This window comes from Pseudoliparis swirei, chromosome 7 (genome assembly GCF_029220125.1).
Source record: "Pseudoliparis swirei isolate HS2019 ecotype Mariana Trench chromosome 7, NWPU_hadal_v1, whole genome shotgun sequence".
Classification (NCBI taxonomy): domain Eukaryota; kingdom Metazoa; phylum Chordata; class Actinopteri; order Perciformes; family Liparidae; genus Pseudoliparis; species Pseudoliparis swirei.
The window spans coordinates 11,980,914-12,004,204 of record NC_079394.1 but is presented as its reverse complement, the minus strand read 5'-3'; the positions used below and the strand labels follow the sequence as shown (position 1 = coordinate 12,004,204).

The 23,291-nt window shown below is 41.7% G+C and overlaps 1 protein-coding gene across 3 annotated transcripts; it reads right to left on the bottom strand.

Moving 5' to 3' along the window:
* Window positions 1-315: 315 nt before the first annotated feature.
* jak2b (Janus kinase 2b) lies at window positions 316-23,291 on the bottom strand. Of its 3 annotated transcripts, none has more exons than XM_056418650.1 (25): window positions 23,011-23,291; window positions 22,827-22,932; window positions 21,002-21,241; window positions 20,244-20,367; window positions 20,029-20,146; window positions 17,559-17,704; window positions 16,723-17,014; window positions 15,772-15,891; window positions 15,328-15,485; window positions 14,857-14,968; window positions 12,902-13,088; window positions 12,021-12,145; window positions 11,774-11,908; window positions 8,556-8,643; window positions 8,165-8,292; window positions 7,482-7,620; window positions 7,118-7,269; window positions 6,636-6,786; window positions 6,130-6,266; window positions 5,086-5,275; window positions 4,732-4,856; window positions 4,484-4,656; window positions 3,874-3,991; window positions 3,434-3,547; window positions 316-2,822 (listed from the first exon to the last, which is right to left on the bottom strand). In XM_056418650.1, the coding sequence occupies exons 3-25, from the start codon at window positions 21,225-21,227 to the stop codon at window positions 2,715-2,717; spliced, it is 3,366 nt and encodes a 1,121-aa protein (XP_056274625.1). In that variant the 5' UTR covers window positions 21,228-21,241; window positions 22,827-22,932; window positions 23,011-23,291; the 3' UTR covers window positions 316-2,714. The 3 variants fall into 3 exon arrangements, with proteins under 3 accessions (XP_056274625.1, XP_056274626.1, XP_056274623.1); XM_056418651.1 differs by having other exon boundaries at window positions 23,034-23,291; XM_056418648.1 differs by having other exon boundaries at window positions 22,827-23,291.

Below are 23,291 nucleotides of genomic sequence, written 5' to 3'. Positions count from 1 at the left end.
ACACACATCGGCATCCCCGGAAATAAATCAAATGCTCATTGAATACTTTGACAATTGCCTTAAGTTTTTTGTGTTTACACCTTTTTAAAGTAGGTCAACTTTCTGGACGACATAAAGTGTATGAGGATTTAATGTATTGAGATACTTGCCTTCTGGAAAAAAAAGAGGCACATTCAGTATATTCTTTTCTTTTTGTTCCGCGTCATTTCCTGTGACGGTTATAAACAATATTTTTTGTGTTGCACATTTCATTTATACTGTGGAAATAAGAAGGACATAAGAACTTTCAAACCAATGGACCACAAGATGAAGGGATTAATTGAATTAAACTGTTCTTTAATTGTCACACCACCTCTCACAATAAAAACATAAAACAATAACAGATTTTTTAAAATCATCTTTGTATATACTTCATTTATACTGACATCTGGCTCGTAGTTCAAATATAGTACTTTGCTATATTTTCATTTTATAAAATTATAAAATTTTTCTGGACATATGTACACCATTATACTTTTAGTATATACACACAAATACACACACACATAGAAAACACTCGGCTCTATTAGACCATTTCTCTTCAGGCGAGGGGAAAAGCTGATGGCGAGAGCTAGTCCTGCTAGCTGTTTCTATGAACACACACAATCATACAGATACACACACACACACACTCAGAGATACACACACACAATCATACAGATATACATACACTACCATACAGATACACACTTGCGCGCGCACGCAGACACTCATAGAAATACACACACGCACAATCATAGATACACGGGAGACACACACACACACTCATAGAGATACACACATACACTCAGAGATCCTCACACAATCATACAGATGTAAACACGCACTGTCATACAGATAAACACGTGCACGCTAGGGCTGCAACTAACGATTATTTTGATAATCGATTAATCGGTTGATTATTCTATCGATTAATCGATTAATCGGATAAAAAAACAAAAAAACTTTAATTTTCAACCCTTTTTTCAAAACAGGGTCCGTACGGTCATGGAAAACCTGGAAAAGTCATGGAATTTTTAAATGGCTATTAGTAGGCCTAGAAAAGTAATTGAAAAAAATAAAATCCCAAAATATTTGGAAAAGTAATGCAAATGTGTTTTATTCAAATTTTACTTTACACGGTATATATACGGTATGCTTTGGAATTCTCATTGTTAGTTTAAATACTACATCTTCTCACTTTGTCACGTATAGACAGAGTTTTCACAAAATGTTTAATCATGGAAATTTGGTTTAAAGTCATGGAAAGGTCCTGGAGATCCACTGGTCACCATGGTGATGAACCCGTCACAAACAGACAGAGCTTTCCTCTCCTGAGCAGTGGTCCCCATGTGGACCGGCACCCTGAACAATATCAGAGACGCGTTCCGATTTATTATTTTGTTCACCTGGCCCGCTGCCGTTGAGATTGCAGTGAGACGCGGAAATAATGTGAAGTGTTGCTCTTCGCAATAAAACATCTTTGATGGACGTGTCGCGTCTCGGCCAATCAGCGTTCAGATGTCCACAGCGTTTGGGAAGTTAGGTTAGCTTGAATGTTAGTCCGCTACATCTGCTGCCGTCACGTTGCACGGTGTATCGATACTAACAAAGTACCCGTACGTTAAAAACGATGTGATTTAGCATATTTTTAGTCTCGATACTTCATTAAAAGAGCGATCAGAGCGCACGCGCTGTTCCGCTCCGTCAAATGTTGTCTGCACGCGCAGCGCAGCGCTCACAGCGTCGTGGCTTATCTCCGTTGCCTTTCTCCATGGAAAAATATTTTCCGCTATCCGCCACGGAATAAATAACCACGTTTTCTACGTTATACTCTTGTGGAAATGCCACACACGTCGTGACATGTAGCGCCCTGGTGTCTGGGTTCATGACGTCACCCGGAGACGCACTCAGCTCCGTGAATGTCTCCGACGACGTGAATGACTTCCGCATCCAGCGCCACGTGAGCAGCAGCAGCCAATTAGATTCATCAACAGAGGAGCAGCTCAGCGCTGATTGGCTCTAACAACGCAGCATTATGCTCTCTGCTCTCCCTCCGCTGCGCTCTTGTTTCCCTGCGCCGCTCTGCGCTCAACTCAACTTTTTTTATACTCCGTGATTTATTGAGCACCGTAATAATCGCGCGACACAACGAATCGATAATGAAATTCGTTGCCAACTATTTTAATAATCGATTTTTATCGATTCGTTGTTGCAGCCCTAGTGCACGCACACACGCACTCATAGATACACACGTACAGACGTGTACACACACACACACACACACACACACACACACACACACTCTCATATAGACACACACACACAAACGAGCATCTCTAGCTTTGGGCCTGGCAATTATCTCCTCGGTATCCTGGAACTCTTCTTTAAAGCTTCGTCCAGGATCTCAGACCAAACCAACATCAACAGTTGGTCCGAGCCTCCATTTCCGTTCCGCTGCCACTGTGCCGCTCCGCTGTAGAAAGAGCGGTCGAGTGCCTTGCTTAAAAGGCACCGTGGCAGTAGTTCATGAGCTGTCCTAGTTTCAAACCACCACTCTTTCAGTCACAACCTGCCGTTTCCCCCCCCACACGCTGGCGCTCAGCAGAAGGATCTTGTTTTGGCCTTCGTCACGAGCAGGGCGACTCTGTCGAAGAGGAGCGGGGCACTTTGGGTGATTTTTTAAATAAATGGGTCTAAAACTCCTTACTGTCCCTGAACAGGTCTATGCGCAGGGCGAGCTCCTTGAAACAAGGACGCAGGCCGGGGTCGATGTCCCAGCACTCCTCCATGATCTCATGTATCTGAGAGGGGAAACAGGGAGAAAGAGAATCGAGTGTGAACGAGTGAAACAGCAAAGTTAGGAGGCTTCCCAACTTTGATGAAACACATTCATTTACATAATAGGGCAGGCTCCGCCTCCCAGAACACATACAGGATTTCCCTTATTTGGAACCAGACTTATTTCTCTTCTTTCTTAAGATGCCATAAGACGGTTCATTTGTAGAATGATGTTTTGAGTGGATTATTCCCTTCTTTTTTCTTTATTCCTTAATGTAATACAACCACCATAAAATCCCCTGAAAATCCCAGAATTTAAGTCACATTGCCAAAACAATCAACTTGATTCAACTTTTAGCTGCAACACAAAGCCACGTAGCAAGATACTGCGTTGGCCAATCTAATACAAATTGTTTGCATAATATTGACCTATTCAACATTTAACATCAGCATTTCAGGAGAAGTAATGCAACAAATATCATATTTACATCTAATAAAAGCTAATTTGCAGCTGTCCTTCCTGTTGAGGCTTTTTAAATTAGAACAACACCACTGAAATAAAACAGAGTACAAAACAGTACGAGTGTAAATATGTGTATAGAGTATGAGAGAAAACTGCAGTGGAAGCGCCTACCTCCGTGGGACAGCCCAGAGGTTGAGGCAGCCTGCTGCCCGACTTGAGGAGCTCAATGAGGTGATAGACGATCAGCTGTCCTTGCTTGTCGTTCCCCATCATGGACATGAACACCTGACGCGACGATTAAAACAAATATGAAGCAAAACACGAGCAGAGAAATGGATATTGGTCAACGTGACAAACTACTAAATGGGAGGGAGGCACTGGCTCGTGTTAAAAAGCGTGCACATTTAGAAATTCCATGATTCAAATTATGTTTAATTGTGTCGCTAATTTGTTGTCGCTGTGCATGAATCAAGCTGGACTTCTGGATCAGCGGCCTGAGACCAGAAATACCCAGAGTAAAAAAAGAAGAAGAAAAAAGCAGTGTCCATAAATAAAGTTGGACAGGCAGTGAAAAAGCAAGTACATGCGTGCGAGTGTGTGTTAGCACTCACTGCCGGTGGGCTGGAGTTCTTTTCGCTGTGGGCGAAGAGCTCGTAAAGCACCACTCCAAAGCTCCAGACGTCCGACGCCACAGAGAACTTGCTCTCCGTCAGCGACTCGGGGGCATACCTACAGAAGAGCACACGGTGTGACTATCAGCATTCAAGAGTTATGTATACGCTATAAAAGACAAGACGCCCCTCCAAAAAGCTGGTTAGGGTTTCTTAAAAGTTAATACAAGGAACTTTCATTTTGTGGGGAATTTGGCGCCTCCTGTGGACAAAAGTTGTAGCGTATCCCCCGAGTACCACCCGACCACCGTTTCATGTCAATAAGATCTGCAGCTGCCAGACACTCCCTTAAGAAATCCTCTAATTTTACAGCAGCAGGGTTTGACAATGGGCTCATTAAGACTAACCATCACTACATATACGATGCTCTTGTTTGCTCATGTAAATCATATAGTGGCATCAGATTATTAAATAGAGAACGTTTTTATAACCAGTTAAACATTCCTTGTATAACTTTAACTAAAACACACTCAGTAGCTGCACTCTGAACATCACCACGAGGGCGCAGACTTCCTCTCCGGAGAGAACGGACACTTAAAAAGAGACTCACCAGAATATGGGACTCTCTCCTGGCTCTTTGACCATGTAGTACTCTTTATCCTGAGGCAGGACTTTGGTGAGGCCGAAATCTCCGATCTTGACCCTCAGCTCACTCTCCACGAGGATATTCCGCGTTGCCAGGTCTCTGTGGATATACCGCTTACTCGACAGGTACTCCATACCCTGGAGATGCAGAAGAACAAAACGTGTATCTGGAGCTCCACAGAGCACGCGGCAAAACGGGACAACAGGAAGTACCTTGCAGATCTGTGAAGTGTAACGCAAGAGGTTCTTGTGGTCGATCCTCTCCTTATTTTTCATGAGATAATCTCGCAGGCTTCCAAAGGGAAGGTATTCCATGACGAGGCGGAGATTTCTTCGTCCTGAGAGAAGCCAAAAAGGAAACGGTGTCACCCAGAAGACCCGGCAGTCACGAAAAGACTTGAACTTGCAAATATTTTACAGATTGACTGGAAACTTTTTAAAGAGTGTACAGTCCTTGTTCACTAATACAGAGGTTTATAATGAAAAGTAAAAAAATAATAATCTGAATTATTACAAAAAAACATATACAGTATAGAGGCAGTCCTGCTCATCACAGCTCAACTGTACCTGCGCTGTAGCAGACGCCTTTGTACTTGACGATGTTCTCGTGCTGCAGAGATTTTAAGATCTCGATCTCCCGCTCAAAGTCCCGGATGTGCTCGGCGGTGCTGTGCTGGAGTTTCTTCACAGCCACAACCTCGCCCGTGTTGTCCGTCAGCGGGTCGTATCGACACATCTCCACGCTGCCAAAGTTACCCTTTAAAAAAAGAAAAGAACTGAAGTTAGCCGTCTTTAAAACATTTAGTTTTACTCTTTTTTAATTTCTTATTAAAGCTTTAATGTGAAGCCCATCAAATTAAAGCAAATCTCGCTCCATTTAACTTGTTTGCAGAACACCAGACAAAACTGTTTGGTGATTAAAGCACTTCTTTTTTTTTTCTCGAAAAAATCTCAATTCAGAGACAAATAATTAAATTTGAGTTCTTCCAGAATCAAGGGAAGGTAATTTAATGAAAGATAAACAGTCTAAAAATCATCACGATAACATCTTCCTTCTTTTCTGTGAAAGCCACAAATCAGTGGAACACCCAGCTAGACGTGATGAAGAATCTGCACTATCAGCACTTTTTAAAATAAAAAAGGTCAGCGCTGTACTCATTAAGCAAAATTATTATGGCTCGTATTACTTACATTTAATGGTTTTTATTACTTACTTTTAATAGTATTCATTACTTACTCTTAATATGCTGTACTGCATTGTGTGTTTTTCATAAAACATATACTGTTGTAGTGTGTCTTATCCTGTACTGTTTGTTATTATTTTATGTTTGTTATTGTTTTATGTTTGTTATTGCTTTATCTTTGTTATCGTTTTATGTTTGTTATGGTCTGTCAAGTAACTACAGATACAAATCAGCTGAAGCTAAACTCTGGTACAGTGCATTAAATGGTGACATTTATGTTTTAAGTGTACTTTTAAAGAAAGATAATAATAATAAATATCTGTCGAACACAAACTTATTGCAAGAGGAGAAGAGTCTGCAGGCCTCAGCTTATTAACGCATGTCGATTTGTTCTTATGGGCAAAGTTTCCACACTTCTTCCTCACACCTTGCCCAGCTGCTGTAGGAATATGAGGTGTCTCTCCTCAAACTGAGCCGGCTCCTGACTCTCAAAGCCCCCGGTGGACCAGCCCGACACCACGGTCCTGTTTGGCAAGATGTCGCTTTCCACGATCAACTCGTAGTCTGAGGACAACAAAGACAAACATCACACACACGCTCACAAATGAGGCACATCAACATTTACATGCTAGGCAAATCATCTCCTGGATCAATATCTAAACTAAATCACAAAGAGATGACATTGATATGTTTTTAATCATCCAACTTTTAGTATGAAACAACATATTCCTTGAAGACCGTCCCCACTTCATTAATCACCTCGCTCCAATTAGAGCTAAAGAAGGCCTAGAGAGGAGCCGTGTTTTCTGAAGACACTATGAGAGTGTGTGTGTGTGTGTGTGTGTGTGTGTGTGCGTCTGGAGGAATTAGAGATTCCAGCCGGGTGTGACCTAGATTCCCTGTGGTGACAACGTTAGGTGCATATAAACCGACCTGGTGTGAAGAGGCCGTGGAGGTCACGGATAACGGCACGAAACGTGGGCCTGAAGGACGGCTCGTAGTCCATGCAGCTGGTGATCAGATTGGCCAGTTCGGTCCACTTTGGTGCCGGAAGCTGGTGGTGGTCCTCGTAGAACAGAGATTTCTATGAGGCAAAAAGGGTTAGAATAGTATATAACTCATTAAAAATAAAAAGAATAATCATATACAATAATATACACAGTATCTTCACCACCCAATGTTGAATATATACCTTGATATTGCGTTTACACTACCGGTCAAAACTTTTAGAACACCTCAATTTCTCCAGTTTTTATTTAAAATGTAAACAGTTTAACTTCTCAATGTACAATGTACAGATATTAAAGCATAGAACAAATAAACAGTTGGAGAGAAAAAAAATAGATCATGGAATAATTTTGTTTAACTAAATGTAATCTAATTTATATTTTAGGTCACAACCATCCAAGGCGTACCTTAGAGTTATCCAGTGTTGCTAAAGGTTTCTCCCCCCCGCTGCAGATCTCCCACAGCGTGGTGCCAAAGCTCCACTTGTCTGCAGCCAGGCTCGGGTGGGCGGGGTCCTCGACACACTCGGGGGAAATCCAAGGGATCCTCTCAATCAGGACTAAGCAAAAACAAAATGTAACGCACCTCTGTTAGTAAATTCACAGAATACAAATAGTTTTCTTTATTTTAAAGTTACTGGTGTCAACTCATTTAACTGGTGTCTTATGTAACTGTGCAACATGGACAACATGGTTTTTAAGAACATAACCGTGTTAAACTGCCGCCCCCTGCTGGTCGAAGAGATGTATTACAGGAGGGACATAAACTCACTTTCTTTGGGAAGGACAGTGATGTCGATGCCGGGGTCACTCAGTTTGATGAAGGGGGGGTTCCCAGCCCGCCGGTCTTCTTCTCTGATCAAAAGAATGTTTTTCGCACACACATTGCCGTGGACCAGGTGCTTTTCCTCCTGCAGGTTCAGACAGCGAGCGATAAAGATAAGATAAGATAAGATATATAATTTATTAATCCCCAAGGGGAAATTAGTTCTCTGCATTTAACCCATCCTTAGTTATTAAGGAGCAGTGGGCTGCAGTGATGCGCCCGGGAAGCAACTGGGGGTTCAGTGCCTTGCTCAAGGACACTTGGACTTGCAACGAATGGGGAGAGCCGGGATCGAACCGACGACCTTGGGGTTGCAGGACGACCCCCTTACCCCACTGAGCTACAGCCGCCTCATCCTTTAATAATAGTCGGCACTAAAGAAATAGTGCAGTGAGCTCAAGGTGAGGAGAATACGCGACCGATGTAAGACTTATAACCAGAGTTTACAAGAGTGAGTCCCACTAATCTCTTTCCAACGCAGAAAAACTACAAATCACTCTTCTTTCGGTTTATTTTAGTTTCACTTTCTCGCAATTAGTGTACCAAATTCAAATTCAATAAACACACACATTTATAACCATCAATACTATGAATCACTTGATACCAAGTCACCACACTCGTATCCCTACCAGGAAGTTCATGGCCCAGGCCAGCTGCTTCGCCACCTCCAGCTTCCACAGGAGGTTTATGGAGTTCTTGTTCTTCTTCAGGTAGGTGTCCAGCGAACCAAACTTCACATACTCCTGCACCATGATGTCTGAAACAGGACATTTTTGCAACGCTTAAAACACACGACAATTAAACATCATCCATGTGAGCTTCTTTGTAAATGGGGTTACTCAAGGACACTTGAGAATCTGACTTGGTTATGCCTCATATCAACATGATCTACTACCGAGTAGAGGCATCGTGTTTGAAATATAGTAATCAAGATGATACCAAAGCAAGGTCTCGTCATTAGACCACGGTAACAAGTATTGCTTACGGCAAGTTCAGATTACGTCTCTGAGGCCGACTTACTTTCTTCACCACAAACACACACGCCGTAGTTCAGTATCAGATGCTTATGGGACAACTGGCTCATCATGCTGGCAGCTTCAAAGAAAGACTGCAGGACAAGAGAAGACGGTTAAGATAAGAAAAAACGAAATGAATTATGTTCCCATGATAAACAAATACCCAACAACAACTAACAATAATCTCTTTAAATAAGGGAGAGGTTCAATGAGGACATTTGGTAAAAAAAACCTGGAAGAAATCTGATTTATTTGTTCAACTCTGCTGAAGCCTCATATCGACTTTAGATAAAGTTTTTGGATTTTGTGCCCCTTCGCTCCCATTGGAAGAACGTTTAGGGGGTTTCTTAACGCCCAGAATGAACAGAAGACATAGTTACAGCAGCCACATTGAATGGTGAACAAGTGCCATCATGACTAAATAACTAAATTTTTTATTTGTTTGACTTTATAATCATTTATATTAATTTGACATCAGACATTTCATATATATATATATACACATTTCTCATTTTGTACAATAATCACAGTTAAAAATAGCCCGCCTATACATACTAACATTTGTATTTTTCGTTTTGTTAATATAAATTAACTACTATATAAATTAATTAATTAAATATACATTTAATAAAGAAAAGCAGTCTAAAATATAAGAAGCTCAAATTCGTTAGACAAATGAAGAGAAGAAAAGAAGCGGTGAAGAAGATCGAGAAAAGAGCTCAAAACCAAAGTGAAATAAACTATAAAAGTTGACCCAGTCGAGGGCAGATTTCCACCCGGCGTGTCTGAAACAACCACTTCTGTAATTATTGATTGAATGAATATGATCCGACGTGTTGTATACCCGCACGTCTCACACAACAGATACGCTCTCATTTTAACCTACGCAGCCGTCTACACTGGTTTCATGCGCCGTCGAGAGCTCATTTACACTTCAAGTCTATTCCTTTCCTACAATACGCGTGTAAACGCCAGGTTGATGCCCAATTTTGTCAAATTATGTCACACTAAACTAAAGTTGACTGTGTGATGCATCATGGTGACTGTTTCATGCTTCCTCTGAACAGAAACTGTCATTCTGTCAACTGCAATCGTCAAAAAATTAAAAGAGATCCGGCCAACGCAGAAGAGTGGATCACAGTTAAAGAATGTAAAAGCTTCCGTTGGGTGGATCAATATTATACACACAACTTACACGATCAAAGACGTGCGCGAATCAATCAATTGAATTCCTAATTCATATAAAAGAAAATTAATCAGTTCTTGATCCAATGTTTATCTCCGAAAAACACAAACACACAGAGATACACACACAATCATACAGATACATACACTCAGAGACACACAAACACACTAACACACACACACACACAGGGTGTCTACAGGAATAAACCAGTGAAATTTAACTTTTTAAGACTTTTTAAGACGTCTAAATAAAATTTAAGACCTAATTTACGATGGAAATATACATTAATCTAAATTAATTAATTCAAAGTAAACACACTGATGTCTGTTCAAAATTAACAGTATGGTGTAATGCAAAAGGATAACACAAATGTCATTGCTGTTGTAAATTATATTTATTAATACATTTTCAGAACATTTAAGTCCCATGAACAAATGTCTCTAAAATTAAGTAAATATATTTAAAAAATACATGCAACATAGTTCCTTTTGAACAAAAAAAATCCATAAAATAACAAATAACATTTCCAGCTGCTTTTAAAATGCAAATCCATTTACATAATAGAATGTATGTGTGTGTGGGTGAGTGAGTGTGAGTTCTCATGTCTCTATGTGATGGATGTTTGTGCACAGGTTCATGTCTACTCCTGAGCTTTTGTGAATATACTAGGAAAACAATCCTTTTCAAACTGTATTAATATAAAAACTTCCAGTTGACATTTGGTCCATTCTCCTGGAAAAAAGAAAGAAAAAAGGCAGACATTAGCCAAACAACAGTCACCACATCTCTTATGACACCACCACTTCAGATTAATGTCAGACTGGATAAATAGGAATGAATACTATTTTTACAAATTAAGCAACGCGAGCCATCCCTTGAGCCTAGTGAACACTATTTAGACATATTGACAGGTAAACACCACTCTACTTACTACCATTCTAAAACTATTTTTAATTAGTCTAATTAATGTGTAGTGCGCCTATGCATAGCTGTTATTAACTTGACACATGAGTAAAGCTTAACTATATGAAACACATACTCATATACAAGAGGATAGTTAATACATATATTTATGTTAGACTTACTTTGAGGTGCTGAAGTAGGTCCTGGTGACATGGCCCATGAGCTGTGCTCCACAGGATCCTGACTGGACGTGGTCATTTCACCAATAACGCACATGAAGTCCAGCTGTCTGCTCGCGGTGGTCTGGTCCAGAGTCTCGTGGAACAGAATGAAGAACGCACTGCAGCGTTGGACTTCGGTGATGAGCTCTTTGTTGCAAGGCGCTGGATTTCCTCCGGTGACCTCCAGCGTTGTAGTTGACGTCGTTGCTGGCGGCGGAGCAGGAGCTAGCGGCGGAGCAGCAGCTAGCCCCGCGGGCTGCTGGCGGCCTTCGCTAGTCTCTGTGCTTCTTGCTCTGCACCTGAGATTCCACCGCTGGAAAGTCTCGCGACACATAACGCAGCTTCAGAAGTATTTCACCGACCGTGACCAGAAACACTCGTTCTTTTCAAGCCGTTGTTGAACTTGCATCCTGCCATGTTTTCTAAAGTAGCCGATGCTTCACGTTGTAGGGGATTGATGGGACCGAATACGCGGTGCTCACCCGTGTGCGCGCATCACGGCAGAGCTTCGATGCCGGCGCGCACATCGCTCTGTCGCGCGAGCCGAGAATTGTTTGCGAGGGGGGATTTCACCCTGTTATAGGGGAAACACTGGAGTTGATAAGCGTGTCTTCTTGTCTGATCAATACGCAACTGTGAGGTGCGCGAATGGACCGAGCGGACAGCTGCTGATCACTCAACAGCCCGACCTGCACAAATAGACGGTGCGCGCGCAGCGCGCCAACATATTTTTTGGGAGCACCGAAGACCCATTTTGACCCAGGAAAACCCCTGGACATGACACCCAAAAAATGTAAGACCAATCCAATCTGAATTTAAGACAATTTAAGACTTTTTAAGGCCTTATTTTTAGGAAAAGCAATTTAAGACTTTTTAAGACTTTTTAAGGACCCGCGGACACCCTGCACACACCTCAGAATAGTTCCTGTGGGCTCGGTCCAGGACTTTCATGACGACTTCTGTTTGGTGTACGAGTCCATAATCCCCCAGCTCCTTGCGCACCCCTTTAAAGATCTTGGTAAACGTCCCTTGGCCGAGACTCTCCATCTGAAAGGAAGTCCATTATTGAATATTTAAATTATAACCCCCACGAACACGTACATTGTTGTCATTAATTCAAGCCGAGCGCGACCGTCCTGAACATGAAAACTAAGCTTACAAACTCTAGATCTTCTTTCCTGATCTTGTGAAACACCATCTGACTGATGTTGTGTCGATGTAGAGATGGAGAGAGCGGCACGTCAGAGCCCTTGTTGCTCCGACACACGAGGAGGCAGGACTTCTCTGTTGATGGAGAGAGGGAGAGAGAGAGAGAGAGAGAGAGAGAAAAGCAATCGCATTGAGAAACTAAATATCCCGAGAGCAAATAAATGGAGTTTGATCTGCTGAAAGTGGTCACGCTGATGTGAGTGAGAGATGAAAACAAATCCTGGAAATAAATCCTCGACTAATTCCGCTTTAATTATGCAAGAAAAAAAGGGCCGAGACAACTTTGAGTGATTCCGGTTATTACTGGTCTATGAATCCCAATTGTGAAAGTTAACGCTCTGCTTCACTATTGATGACGGACTTTAAAACTAAATTTCGTATTAGAATTCAGAAAATGAGCGTTAATTTGTCCAGGGCAAAAGAGTCCAATAAACTGTCAGCATATGGAGGCCCATGGACACCATCCATTAGTTACATCCACTAAGACTTTAATTATACAATCATAAATCTGACAGCACCCGGGAGGCAATGGCGAGAACCAGAGGGACCTGTGGTTGGCTTCAAGGGCCCTCTGAGGAACTATTGAGGTTTAAAAAATATATACATAACAAAAGGAGAAGGGAAAGCAGGGCTTGGTTAAGGGGAAACTTCCAGCGGTTAAAAGAAAACTTTGACAAACTGAACTCCTGAGAGCTGGGAAGCGCGTCTAAAAAAAGACTGCTGCCACAGTTGGATAATATTGCGGCAGTTACAATTTTGCATTGCACTTGCGCACACACGCACACGCACACACACATCTCTCAAAAAGGATCCGCAGTCGGTCAGACGAACCTTTGGAGCTCGGTGGACAGCACTTGCTGAATTGGAAAACGAAGCTGTCGGAGCGCACCGTTTCCTTCTGGTAGCAGCTGAGCAGCTCCTGCAAGCTGCCGAAGTTCCTTTTGGTTCCACTGAGGTTAAACTCCCCAACGGGTGACCGGGTTACCTGGCAGTGCTTGTATTCTACCGTGTCGTACACCTACAAGCAGCGGACACAAAGAGGAGGGCAGAGGGGGGGGGGGGGAATAGGGATGAGAATTGATACGATTTTAACGATTCCGATGCCTTATCGATTCAATTCCTTATCGATTCTCTTATCGATTCTTATTGGGCAAGGGGTGAAAAAAAGAGCACAAACGGGTTTATTTACATTAATTTTCTTTTATATAATTTTCTATAATGCTGCACACACCATATACAGTATGTATACATACACATTTTTTTAAATAACCAAAAACATTTATACATATTCCTCTTGAACTTAAAATAAAACTTACATAACTTAAATAAAATGTATTCTGTTTAATTTAAACATGTTCCTAGAAATTACAGTGCTCCTTCCTTTTTTAAAAAGGGTATATGAACTGAGCTGCCAAAAATGAAACTAGCAGTGGCAAATACCAAGTGTGCAACCATCAATTGTATGGATCATCAACAATTTTTGTGCAGAAAAATAAGCATGTCTGCTTTCTCCGGGAGGATACGCGATCTCTCAGGACTTATCGTGTCTCCAGCCGTGGAGAACACTCTCTCAGATGGGGTGGAGGTGTACAAGACGTGCTCGCTGTAGCCTGCGACCCAGACAGACGACCAGCCTCTGAACCGGTCTGACTCTGAACGTCATCAGCTAAATTGGATGGCAATGGAGATTATTTATATAGTGAAAGCTGGTTTACACAATGAACGCCTCCACATGTGGACCGGCCCCCTGAACAATATCAGAGACGCGTTCCGATTTATTATTTTTTTCACCTGGCCCGCTGCCGTTGAGATTGCAGTGAGACGCGGAGAAAATGTGGAGTGGTGCTCTTCGCAATAAAACATCTTTGATGGGACGTGTCGCGTCTCGGCCAATCAGCGTTCAGATGTCCACAGCGTTGGGTTAGCTTGAATGTTAGTCCGCTACATCTGCTGCTGTCACGCTGCACGGTGTAGCGATACTAACAAAGTACCCGTACGTTAAAAACGATGTGATTTAGCATACTTTTTGTATCGATACTTCATTAAAAGAGCGATCAGAGCGCACGCGCTGCTCCGCTCCGTTAAATACTGTCTGCACGCGCAGCGCTCAGCCGTAATGCGCGCACACAGGTGAGCACACTCTCACCTCACACGAGCACTTTTTGTCGTGTGAAATAGAGCCAAACTTTAGAACGCCTCTGCCTTGTTGCCATGTTTGCTGCAGTCTGAAGAAACTAAAAAAGTTTGCGCATGCGCAACGCCACAGAGGACCGTTAGCAGAACCGTGAAAGAATTTGGCTGACGATCCCAAACAATCGGTTCACTGGGAACCGGTTCTAAAACAGAACCGGTTCTCGATGCCCATCCCTAGGGGGGAACATAAAGAGTTTAAGTTTCACTCACCAAGTCTAATTTAATCATTTGGATGGGGAGCTCATTGCATGTGCTTTACTGTTCACGTAGCCCTTAAATAGTGCAGCGCAGTTACACATGTCCTGATTTAAATGATATTTGTCAGCTTTTGTTTCATTTGGATTAAGTTCTTCCGTTTGTTAAAGTCGACATAAACCACTGATGCGCCAAAAACGAGTGATTGATTTTGAAGAAAAGTTAAAAAGGGGAGAAAAAAAACGCAGCTCATAAAATGTCCATGGCGAGTAAGATTAGATTAGAGCGACACACAACGGGAGAATGTTACTGTGTTTAAATGTGTACTCTTTCCAGGTGGTCCACACACATGTTTCAATATTATGCCAAGGCAACCACCACAGGTGAGTTGTACCTACCTCAACAGGGAAAGTCAGAAAATACTTGTTGAAGTCTTTGGGGCTGCATCTCAAAATGTACAATCCTTGTTTGTTTCCACGCCTCTGAAGCCGATTTATGGCTATTTGCATTCTGCGACAAAAAAACCACAAAGCAGAACAGTCGCATTAAGTTTCTGCATCTCTGCAGAGGAATACAGTTCCACCTGAGAGGATAAATCAAGAGCACCTGACATTTAGGTGGCAGTTTTTGAAAAATATTTAAAATTTTACAGCATTTTGTCTGAAGAAGAATTTTGTATTGTGAGTTTTGGGTCCAGATCACACCGTCACTGCCCTCCACCACATAACGGCTTCATGATCACGAGTCATTCCTAAAACACAATTTAGGATTAGGATAAACATTTACGAAATAAAAATGAATGAAGGTTTTTTTTTTAGTGACGACCTGGTCTTAAAATATGGTTTCCAGCTTCGTTATTGTCCACTTACGAGATGGGGCCATGGCAATGGGAAGCGGTGCTCGCCACCAGTCTGGGAGGAGCCACTTCTTTGCAGAGGTAGTGATGTGCGTCCGTAGTGAGCCGATAGTAGCCGTCGATGAGGGCCACGAAGGAGAGGGCTTCAGACAGGCTGAGGAACTCCAACTCCTGGAATATACAAAACAAACCTTCTTGTGTAAACCTTCCACCATTCTTGGAACCATCTCATTATTACTTTTCTCGTTGTTTCTCGCTGGAACCAAATGCCTCTAAATCTAAAGTGTTTCGACTTTATGACCCTCGGAGATCTGAGATTGTAAATCACTCTGAGGCAAATTTGTAATTTGTGAGAATGGGCTATCCAAAATAAACTTAATTGAATTGAGATGGCGGACCAGATTCACTAAAACGGGCTTTGGTCCAATTGGAGTTTCTCAGAGTAAAGAGAACGTACCAGATTCTTGCCATCTTGTTTGTTGATGGTCACCACCCGACTCTCGACAGCACCCTCCTTGCCGGCCTGTTTGATGCTGATGTCGGTGACATCGGGGAAGTCACACAGGGTCTGCAGCTCCTGGACCAACGGCAACAAATCAATCCCACTAACAAGTCTCGTCTTTATAGCCACAACGCTTGTAAATACACAAAAAAACAAAAAAACTGTTGGATAGATTGACACATATTGTCACATTATAATAAACATAGCTTGTGAAGTGTATTACGAAATACTGCCAATGCTAGAGGTTCCGTTTCAAGTCTGTACTTATGGAATTATGCCCCATGAACAAATGCCCATGTGTTTAATATATAGACTACCTTTCAAAAGTTTGGGGTCACCCAGACAATTTTGTGTTTTCTATGAAAACTCACTTATATTTATCAAATTAATTGCAAAATAAATAGAAAATATATTCAAGACATTGACAAGGTTAGAAATAATGATTATTATTTGAAATATTAATTTTGTTCTTCAAACTGGTCTCTCAAAGGAAGGCCAGTTTTATAGCTTCTCTCACCAGCATAACTGTTTTCAGCTGCGCTAACATAAAAAAAGCTTTTCAAGGGTTTTCTAACCCTTCATTAGTCTTCTAAGGCGATATCATAATGTACCATTGGAACACTGGAAATGGCCCTCTGTACACCTGTGTAGAGATTTCATTAAAAACCAGAGAATAGTCATTTACCACATTAACTAGTGTATTTCTGATTAATTTAATGTTATTTTCATTTCTAAAGACAGTGCTTTTCTATAAAAAAATAAGGACATTTCTAAGTTTTTCTTTCTTTTTCTAAGTGACCCCAAACTTTGGAACGGTAGTGTATATATTCTGGGAACTAAAAAGTCCTCCAGTGCAGCCCGTATTAGAAAGTTAGCCACACGCCCGACGCCACTCGGGATACCAACCTGGTCGGAATCTTTCAGCTTCTCTCGACACCACTGGATGCCGCTGTCCGCTGCCACCAGGATGATGAGCGGTCCACTGGACGGCTCCTTGACCGTGAAGGTCTCGGTGTAGAAGGACTTCTCCAGGGACTCCATGCTGATGAGGTACTTGAGCTTGAGATCGCGCGCCGTGGTCCGACACTGACTGAACTGCTCGATGAAGCGCTTGAAGCGGAAGCGGATTCGCTTGCGCGTCAAGATGTTGCAGTCCTGGATCTGAGCGCTCATCTCCTTTGGCAAGAAGGACTTGTAGCTAATGGTAAGGAGGATAAAAGGAAACATAATTTGTATTTATCAGCATACATCCTATTGTTTAAAATGGATCCATCATGTATTTAATAATAAAACCACGAGTACCTTCAGTGGAAAGGAATTTCTTATTACTTTAATTAAGTTTTTTGCTCAGTTTTATATAAAAGGCACTGTTGCACACACAAAAATTGTATATACATACATATATATATATAGTTTTAAAAGGTACTGAAATAAGAAAATAAGAAGTATTTAAATCTGAGTGGATAAAGTTATTTTAAAGTTCTTAAAAAGTTGGAATTAAATGCTCGGTCAGTCTTAGTTTTGTTAAAATATTTTAAATACCTTCTAATCAAGACAATAAGTTAAGTTCTCGTAAAGTTTTGTATTGAGACCCTATGTTCCAGAAGTTTGGTTTCTGGAACATAAGATGTTGAAAACACATTTTCTTGGTATCAAGACTGAAAAAGGTCTTGTTTTGGCACCTTATTACATCATTAGGACTCAGCGGGAGTTCATTTCCAGCCTCAGATTTCCTCTCGTACCTGATTGTGCGGTAGATGTCCAGCGGGGACGTCTGTCTCTCCTTGGCAGCTCGCGTCATATCGAGAACAGCCATCCCGAGGCACTCCTCCTGAGCCTCATGGGTGTTTGGTATCTTCACGAAGCCGTTCACAAAGTCATTCCTCCACTGCACAGAAAGCAACACATATATAAAAATAAAAAAATAATAATAATAATAATAGTTTATTTATACAAAACATGTGTTGGAGCTATTTATTTTTGACATTTGTATTTAGTTTTATTGTACAGTAATATGGTTTAATCATTGCCCATTTAGGTTATATATTTTGATATGTTAGAAGAGCTTTTTTTTTAATGATAGTTTTAGTTTAGTTTAATACATTGTGATTGTTGTTATATTTCTTTAGTTTTAGGATTGGTTCACTGATTGGGTAACACTGGGCACCTGTGGTTATATGTAGGTGTGGGCAGCTTCAGGACCAGCATGCATCAGGGTGGCCTATGGTTTTTTACCAGCACACAAGAGGCAGTGTCAACATTTTGTTTGTTCTTTTTATTTGTTTTGTAAATAAATTATAAGAATAATGAAATACGGAAATGGACATTACTTTCTTTTGACTGCGTCAACAAAAAACAAAAAAAACACGGTGCGTCAGTGGCAATTTGATTTATAGTTTTATTTCTCGCTAACGTTACGCAATACACTCAGACCCAGTATGCCAGACGGACACACAGCATAGACCCGCCCAGAGAGAAAAGAGCCGAGGTGAAGGGAAAGTCTTCGGTCTTGTTGACCCAGACGTCTCGGGGCGGCGCGACCCAACAGCAGAGACACACTTCGCGTTGCGAGTCATAACAACCGTACTTTATCCCAAACACGGAGGCTCGGCTTCAGATAACACCGTGAGAAATTTTATACATCCTTCGCATAAAACAAAACATCTGTCCGGTGTGAATGCGAGCGTGTGTCACACGGCTTAATGTCTGCCAACACGCTTCCGCCCTCAAATGACTCCCGCAGGAGCCACCGGGACAGATTTCCACCGGCACAAAGCCACATAATCCTTCAGTTCACTCAGGGTTCAGCTCCAGTCAGACTGCTGGTGTCAGTTACCTGGATTCACCTGGACCACACACATTGTTTATTATGAAATATGGTTCCTATAGCAGGGCTGCAGCTATTCATTGCTTTAGTAAAGGACCAGTCTATTGATTAATCAAGTAATGTGAGAAAAAATACTTTTGCTATATTGATGTACAACGACAACTTGATGCAAAGAATTCGGATCACAGATTTGTAATCAAGTTAACTAAGGAATCTTTTTTAGCCCTCGTAGAGCTGATAATGTAAACAGTCTGTAACGCACATTTCCACAGCTGTCCTAAAGATATATTCTTGCTACATGGAAGAACAAAATGTTTTATTATAACTCGTATTTAAAAAGGAAAGCAGCCAAAAGAGAGAGAGCAACATTTTAAATGTAGTGCATTCAAAGCCAGAGGGGATCTCCAAGGCGTATGTAGCCAATGTGGCAAGATCAACCGACTGGATTGTAGCCTTGGGTAAAAATGTATTATGGGAAACTACAGAAATGAGCCCCATGATGGACTGGGTGACATCTTTCTTGATTACCATGAACATGTTTTATTTTAGTAAATTTCACACAAGTTCTGGTTCCTCAATAACAGCAATTCAAGGCAAATAGTCCCCGAAAAACATGCACTTCTTAGTTCTGTTCTAGTAACGTTTGCTAATGTCCACAGTGCCCGGCTATTTTAGACAATTACTTTTTGTCATTTGTGATAAATATATATTATAATATTTGGAGCCCATTAAAAAGCATCTTCAGGAGCCAAGCGAAAGAGCTCGAGGAAGACAACAAGTATTAGGAAAACAGAGATATTCTTGTTTTGGGTCTTTTCTTGTTGTTTCTGTGTTGATATTGTGCTGATCTGGTGAATATTTCTCTCAAAAATCATCCCCACAAATCAAATTAAAACACTAAACCTGATCATTCCCAATGTCTCGTGGGTCCACGGCAGCTTTCTGCTCGTAAATAAATAATAAAGAGTCATGGGCTTAATGACTGCAACTGTTATTGAAGATGAAGAAACCTTTCTGTGTGGTTAACTTAATTGTTCTCGACAAGGAAAATATCTTTCTTTGGACAACAGCTCCGCTGTGCCACTTGTTCTCACGGGTAGCCCTCGCACGAGTGTCAACTGACTCAAATCCTTCTTACCAAAGACATCTGTGGACAAACATGAGGTTCCACAGTTTGTTACTTCTCTATCTTTAAAAGGGTTTCTGGGAAGTACTTTAAAAAAAACAAAAAACAACTGCAAGATGAAGGAGTCTTTGTTTTCTGATGCCTCATTTACAATACAGGGCAATCCTAACAAGGTCTTGAATATTTTTGTTTTAAAAAGTGCAAAAATAAAGGATTTATTCTTCTTTTATTATTATTTTTTTATTAAAAGAGCGCTCACCTGAGAGAAGAGGTACGACATTACAAAGTCGTCCAGGACGGGGCTTTCGGTCTCCTTGGAAACGCCGTATCGATACGCTCTGGACGGCCCGCCGCTGTACCAGCCAGGGAAGTAGTACCTGTGTAAACGGCAATAAAGAAAAGGCAGTACGTTACAATTTCATCCTGGAAAAGTTTAGTGAGGAGGCAAACCGACGCTACAACATTGCATGCTACCTTATTCTGAAAAACACATCTTCAGAGGCCAGTTCATCCAGCTGGAAGATGTGGTTGGGTGGAAACCACAAGCTGTCTCGCTCTCGGAAGAGACCGAAAAGGTTGCAGTACACTGGTGATACACCTGCAGCAGACAAAGAATGAGAAACCAAATGATGTTCTCTAAACTTGCACCCCGAAACAGTACGGGGGTCAGCTGTACTGTGCATTACTCGCTTGATCTAAATCAATATTCCTTGTTCATCTATATGAATTTCATTACACATTATGTCCAAACTGTGTACATTTAGGGGAAACTCAGAAGAGCACATCATATTTTATGCTTTCGGACACACACTAGACAACGAGATGATTCTAGTAACAACACAGAGGTCAATAAAGATGCTCTCAAATGTCACCTGTGTTTGGTTTATCATCACACAAACAACACGCAATTCCATCAACATGCAGGTTAGTCTAGCATCCTCCTCCCTGATCTGTGTATAAGTTGCATCAAACTACCTTTTTATTGACCCTTAAATTTAACTACCGCACAGCCTCCAAAAAAAAAAAAAAGTAAGGAAAGTGAGACAAACTGCAAATAAAGCATTGAGAATATTGAACAAGCCAACGATTTTTATGTTTCACTGTGGCCTCAAGATAACCTTATCTCGGGAACTATGCTCCGGGTTACAGCAAAACACATGAGAGTGTGTGTGTGTGTGTGTGTGTGTGTGTGTGTGTGCACTATCCATTCTTGCATGGTTTCGGGTACTCACTGCATGCCTTGGCTGCATCTATGCACAGCTCCTCGGCCACGTAGTCGCCCGGTGGGTAGCTGAGGAAGCCGCCGTCTGCCGTCGTTTGGCTGCTGTGGTAGAAATGAAGCTTCAGAGCAGCGGCGGCGGCGGGCCTCGTGTTTTGAGGTTCCCGATGGGCAGTCCCATTGTGGTGCACCGCAGGGCGAGCGTCAGTCACGGCGTCCATGGCTGACAGGGAGGCCATCAACAACACCAAACCTTCGATCAGATAAATGCAAAATGTCAGCAGAAAGAATAACGCTTCCTCGTTTTCTTTTTGTATTTACCTCCGTGACGTGCGAGGTTACATGGTCTCAACTGTTGCATGAACTGTTATCAACATTCAAACGTTACATAAAGCTGCAGGGCAGAGGAGCCGCTCTCTGGAAGGTCATATAATTTGCAAATCTAATTCTAAAACAGGGAGCTCTCAGTGAGAGCTCCGAAGTACATGTTTCGCTGTAAATGGAGCTTTCTAGCCCTGTTGCATTACACATTTTTAGCGCAGCTTATCACGTTTAAAATGTATGATTTTCTCATTAATTAGTCTACTTAGGCTTAAATGTTAAATAATCTATACACATCCAAATAGCTGCCTTTCTATCATAATCTAGAATGCATCGGCGATGTCATTGCTGGGGTCCTGTCCTTGTTTCTATATGCAATCGGCCCACCAGGGAAAATGTGTTTAGTATTAATATTGAAACTAAATTCAAGAAACTGAAGTGAGGTCTGTTCTGGCATTATAAAAAGATAAGACGAAGACTCTAACAAGTCAAAGAAAATCATGAAATACGTTATTGTTGTTAAAGAATTCACCATTATATCTTTTGCGTGAATGGTGAGTCTCCTCGTGCCTATTACTGCATTTCATACTCATACCAAATTGAAATATATTTATAGATTTGGTTTCATGCGACATGAATGAATGGACTCAAACTAGGAGAAGAAAAACACGAGACATCAATCTGATTATTATTAATTATCAATGACGTATTTGACCAATCGATTTAAGGTGCGTAACACGTCTGTGTGTGTGTGTGTGTGTGTGTGTGTGTGTGTGTAACAGCCTCCAAAGGGAGCTTCGAGCCACACAAGACAATAACACAGAGGAAAGCAGCAAATCCTTCAATTTGAAGAACTGAACAAAGTGTACTTGGTACAAGACAAGTGAATAATACTTCTAATTTATAAAGCGCTTTTCTAAACACTCAGACGCTTATTAATAAGTATCAATAGCTCATCTACAACCGGTCCAATTAGTTAAGCATGTGTATGTTTACTTGCTCACATACAGCTTGCCACATACAGTTAGAAAGAGGATATAGCACCTATGACAGCACTGGAGTTATTGTTTTCTCTTAACTTCTGCTAAACACACAAAGGATTTCAGCAGCATAACATAGTAATGCAATACTATTATTTAAAGGACGCCCGCATGGCAATACACCTCTTATCCTTGCAGACTAGTCTTCACTCCAACTCTTCAAAATGCATAATCCTGAATTTCAGCAGCACAAAATAGTAACACATTACTATTATTTAAAATCTTGCATTTTCGACTAAAAGAGAAACATGCGACCGTTTCTGGACGCCGGTTGCTGTCATGGTAAGTCCAGTGCTCACACCTAAAAGAGGGGCTTTTGCTATGTGAAGTTGCAAATCCCCAGAATCGATGGTTGGACTGGACGCATCAGATATCAGAAACTCGGCTGGCAGCTCAACCCCGACTGGCGTTATAGATGTACGTGCGCGCACTTGGATAACCCGGAGCTGCCAATGAATTATTAATGTGAACACTTACTTTGGAAGATGAGCCAGGCGTGCAGACAGCTAGCTTGCTAGCTAGGCCGCTGGGACGAGCAAGAGTTTGACAGCTAACGGACACGTCAAGACCTCACGGCGCAGCCCTAAATAAACAAATGATTTTATGGCGGATATCCATCTGTAAACGGTGTTATTTCCCTTGTAGCCGTCAGCTGGCTGACCTGCTCACGTTACATAAACTAACCCATTCACTCCCGGGAGGAACTTCAGCCGTCTATCTTGTCGGTGTTCTAACTTCAGCTAACTTGAAGCTAACTGGCCACAAACTGGTCCGATGACACGCGATTCATCTGCGGGAAATCGTCGCGTTGTGCCGGAATCTGTGGCTGCGGCTGCACAACGAGAGTTACATTGTTGACGTCTTATCAACTGAATGGCTTTAACTCTCTCTCCCTCTCTCGCTCGGAGGCAGTTTGTCAGCGCCAGCTACTGCGCAGAAGAA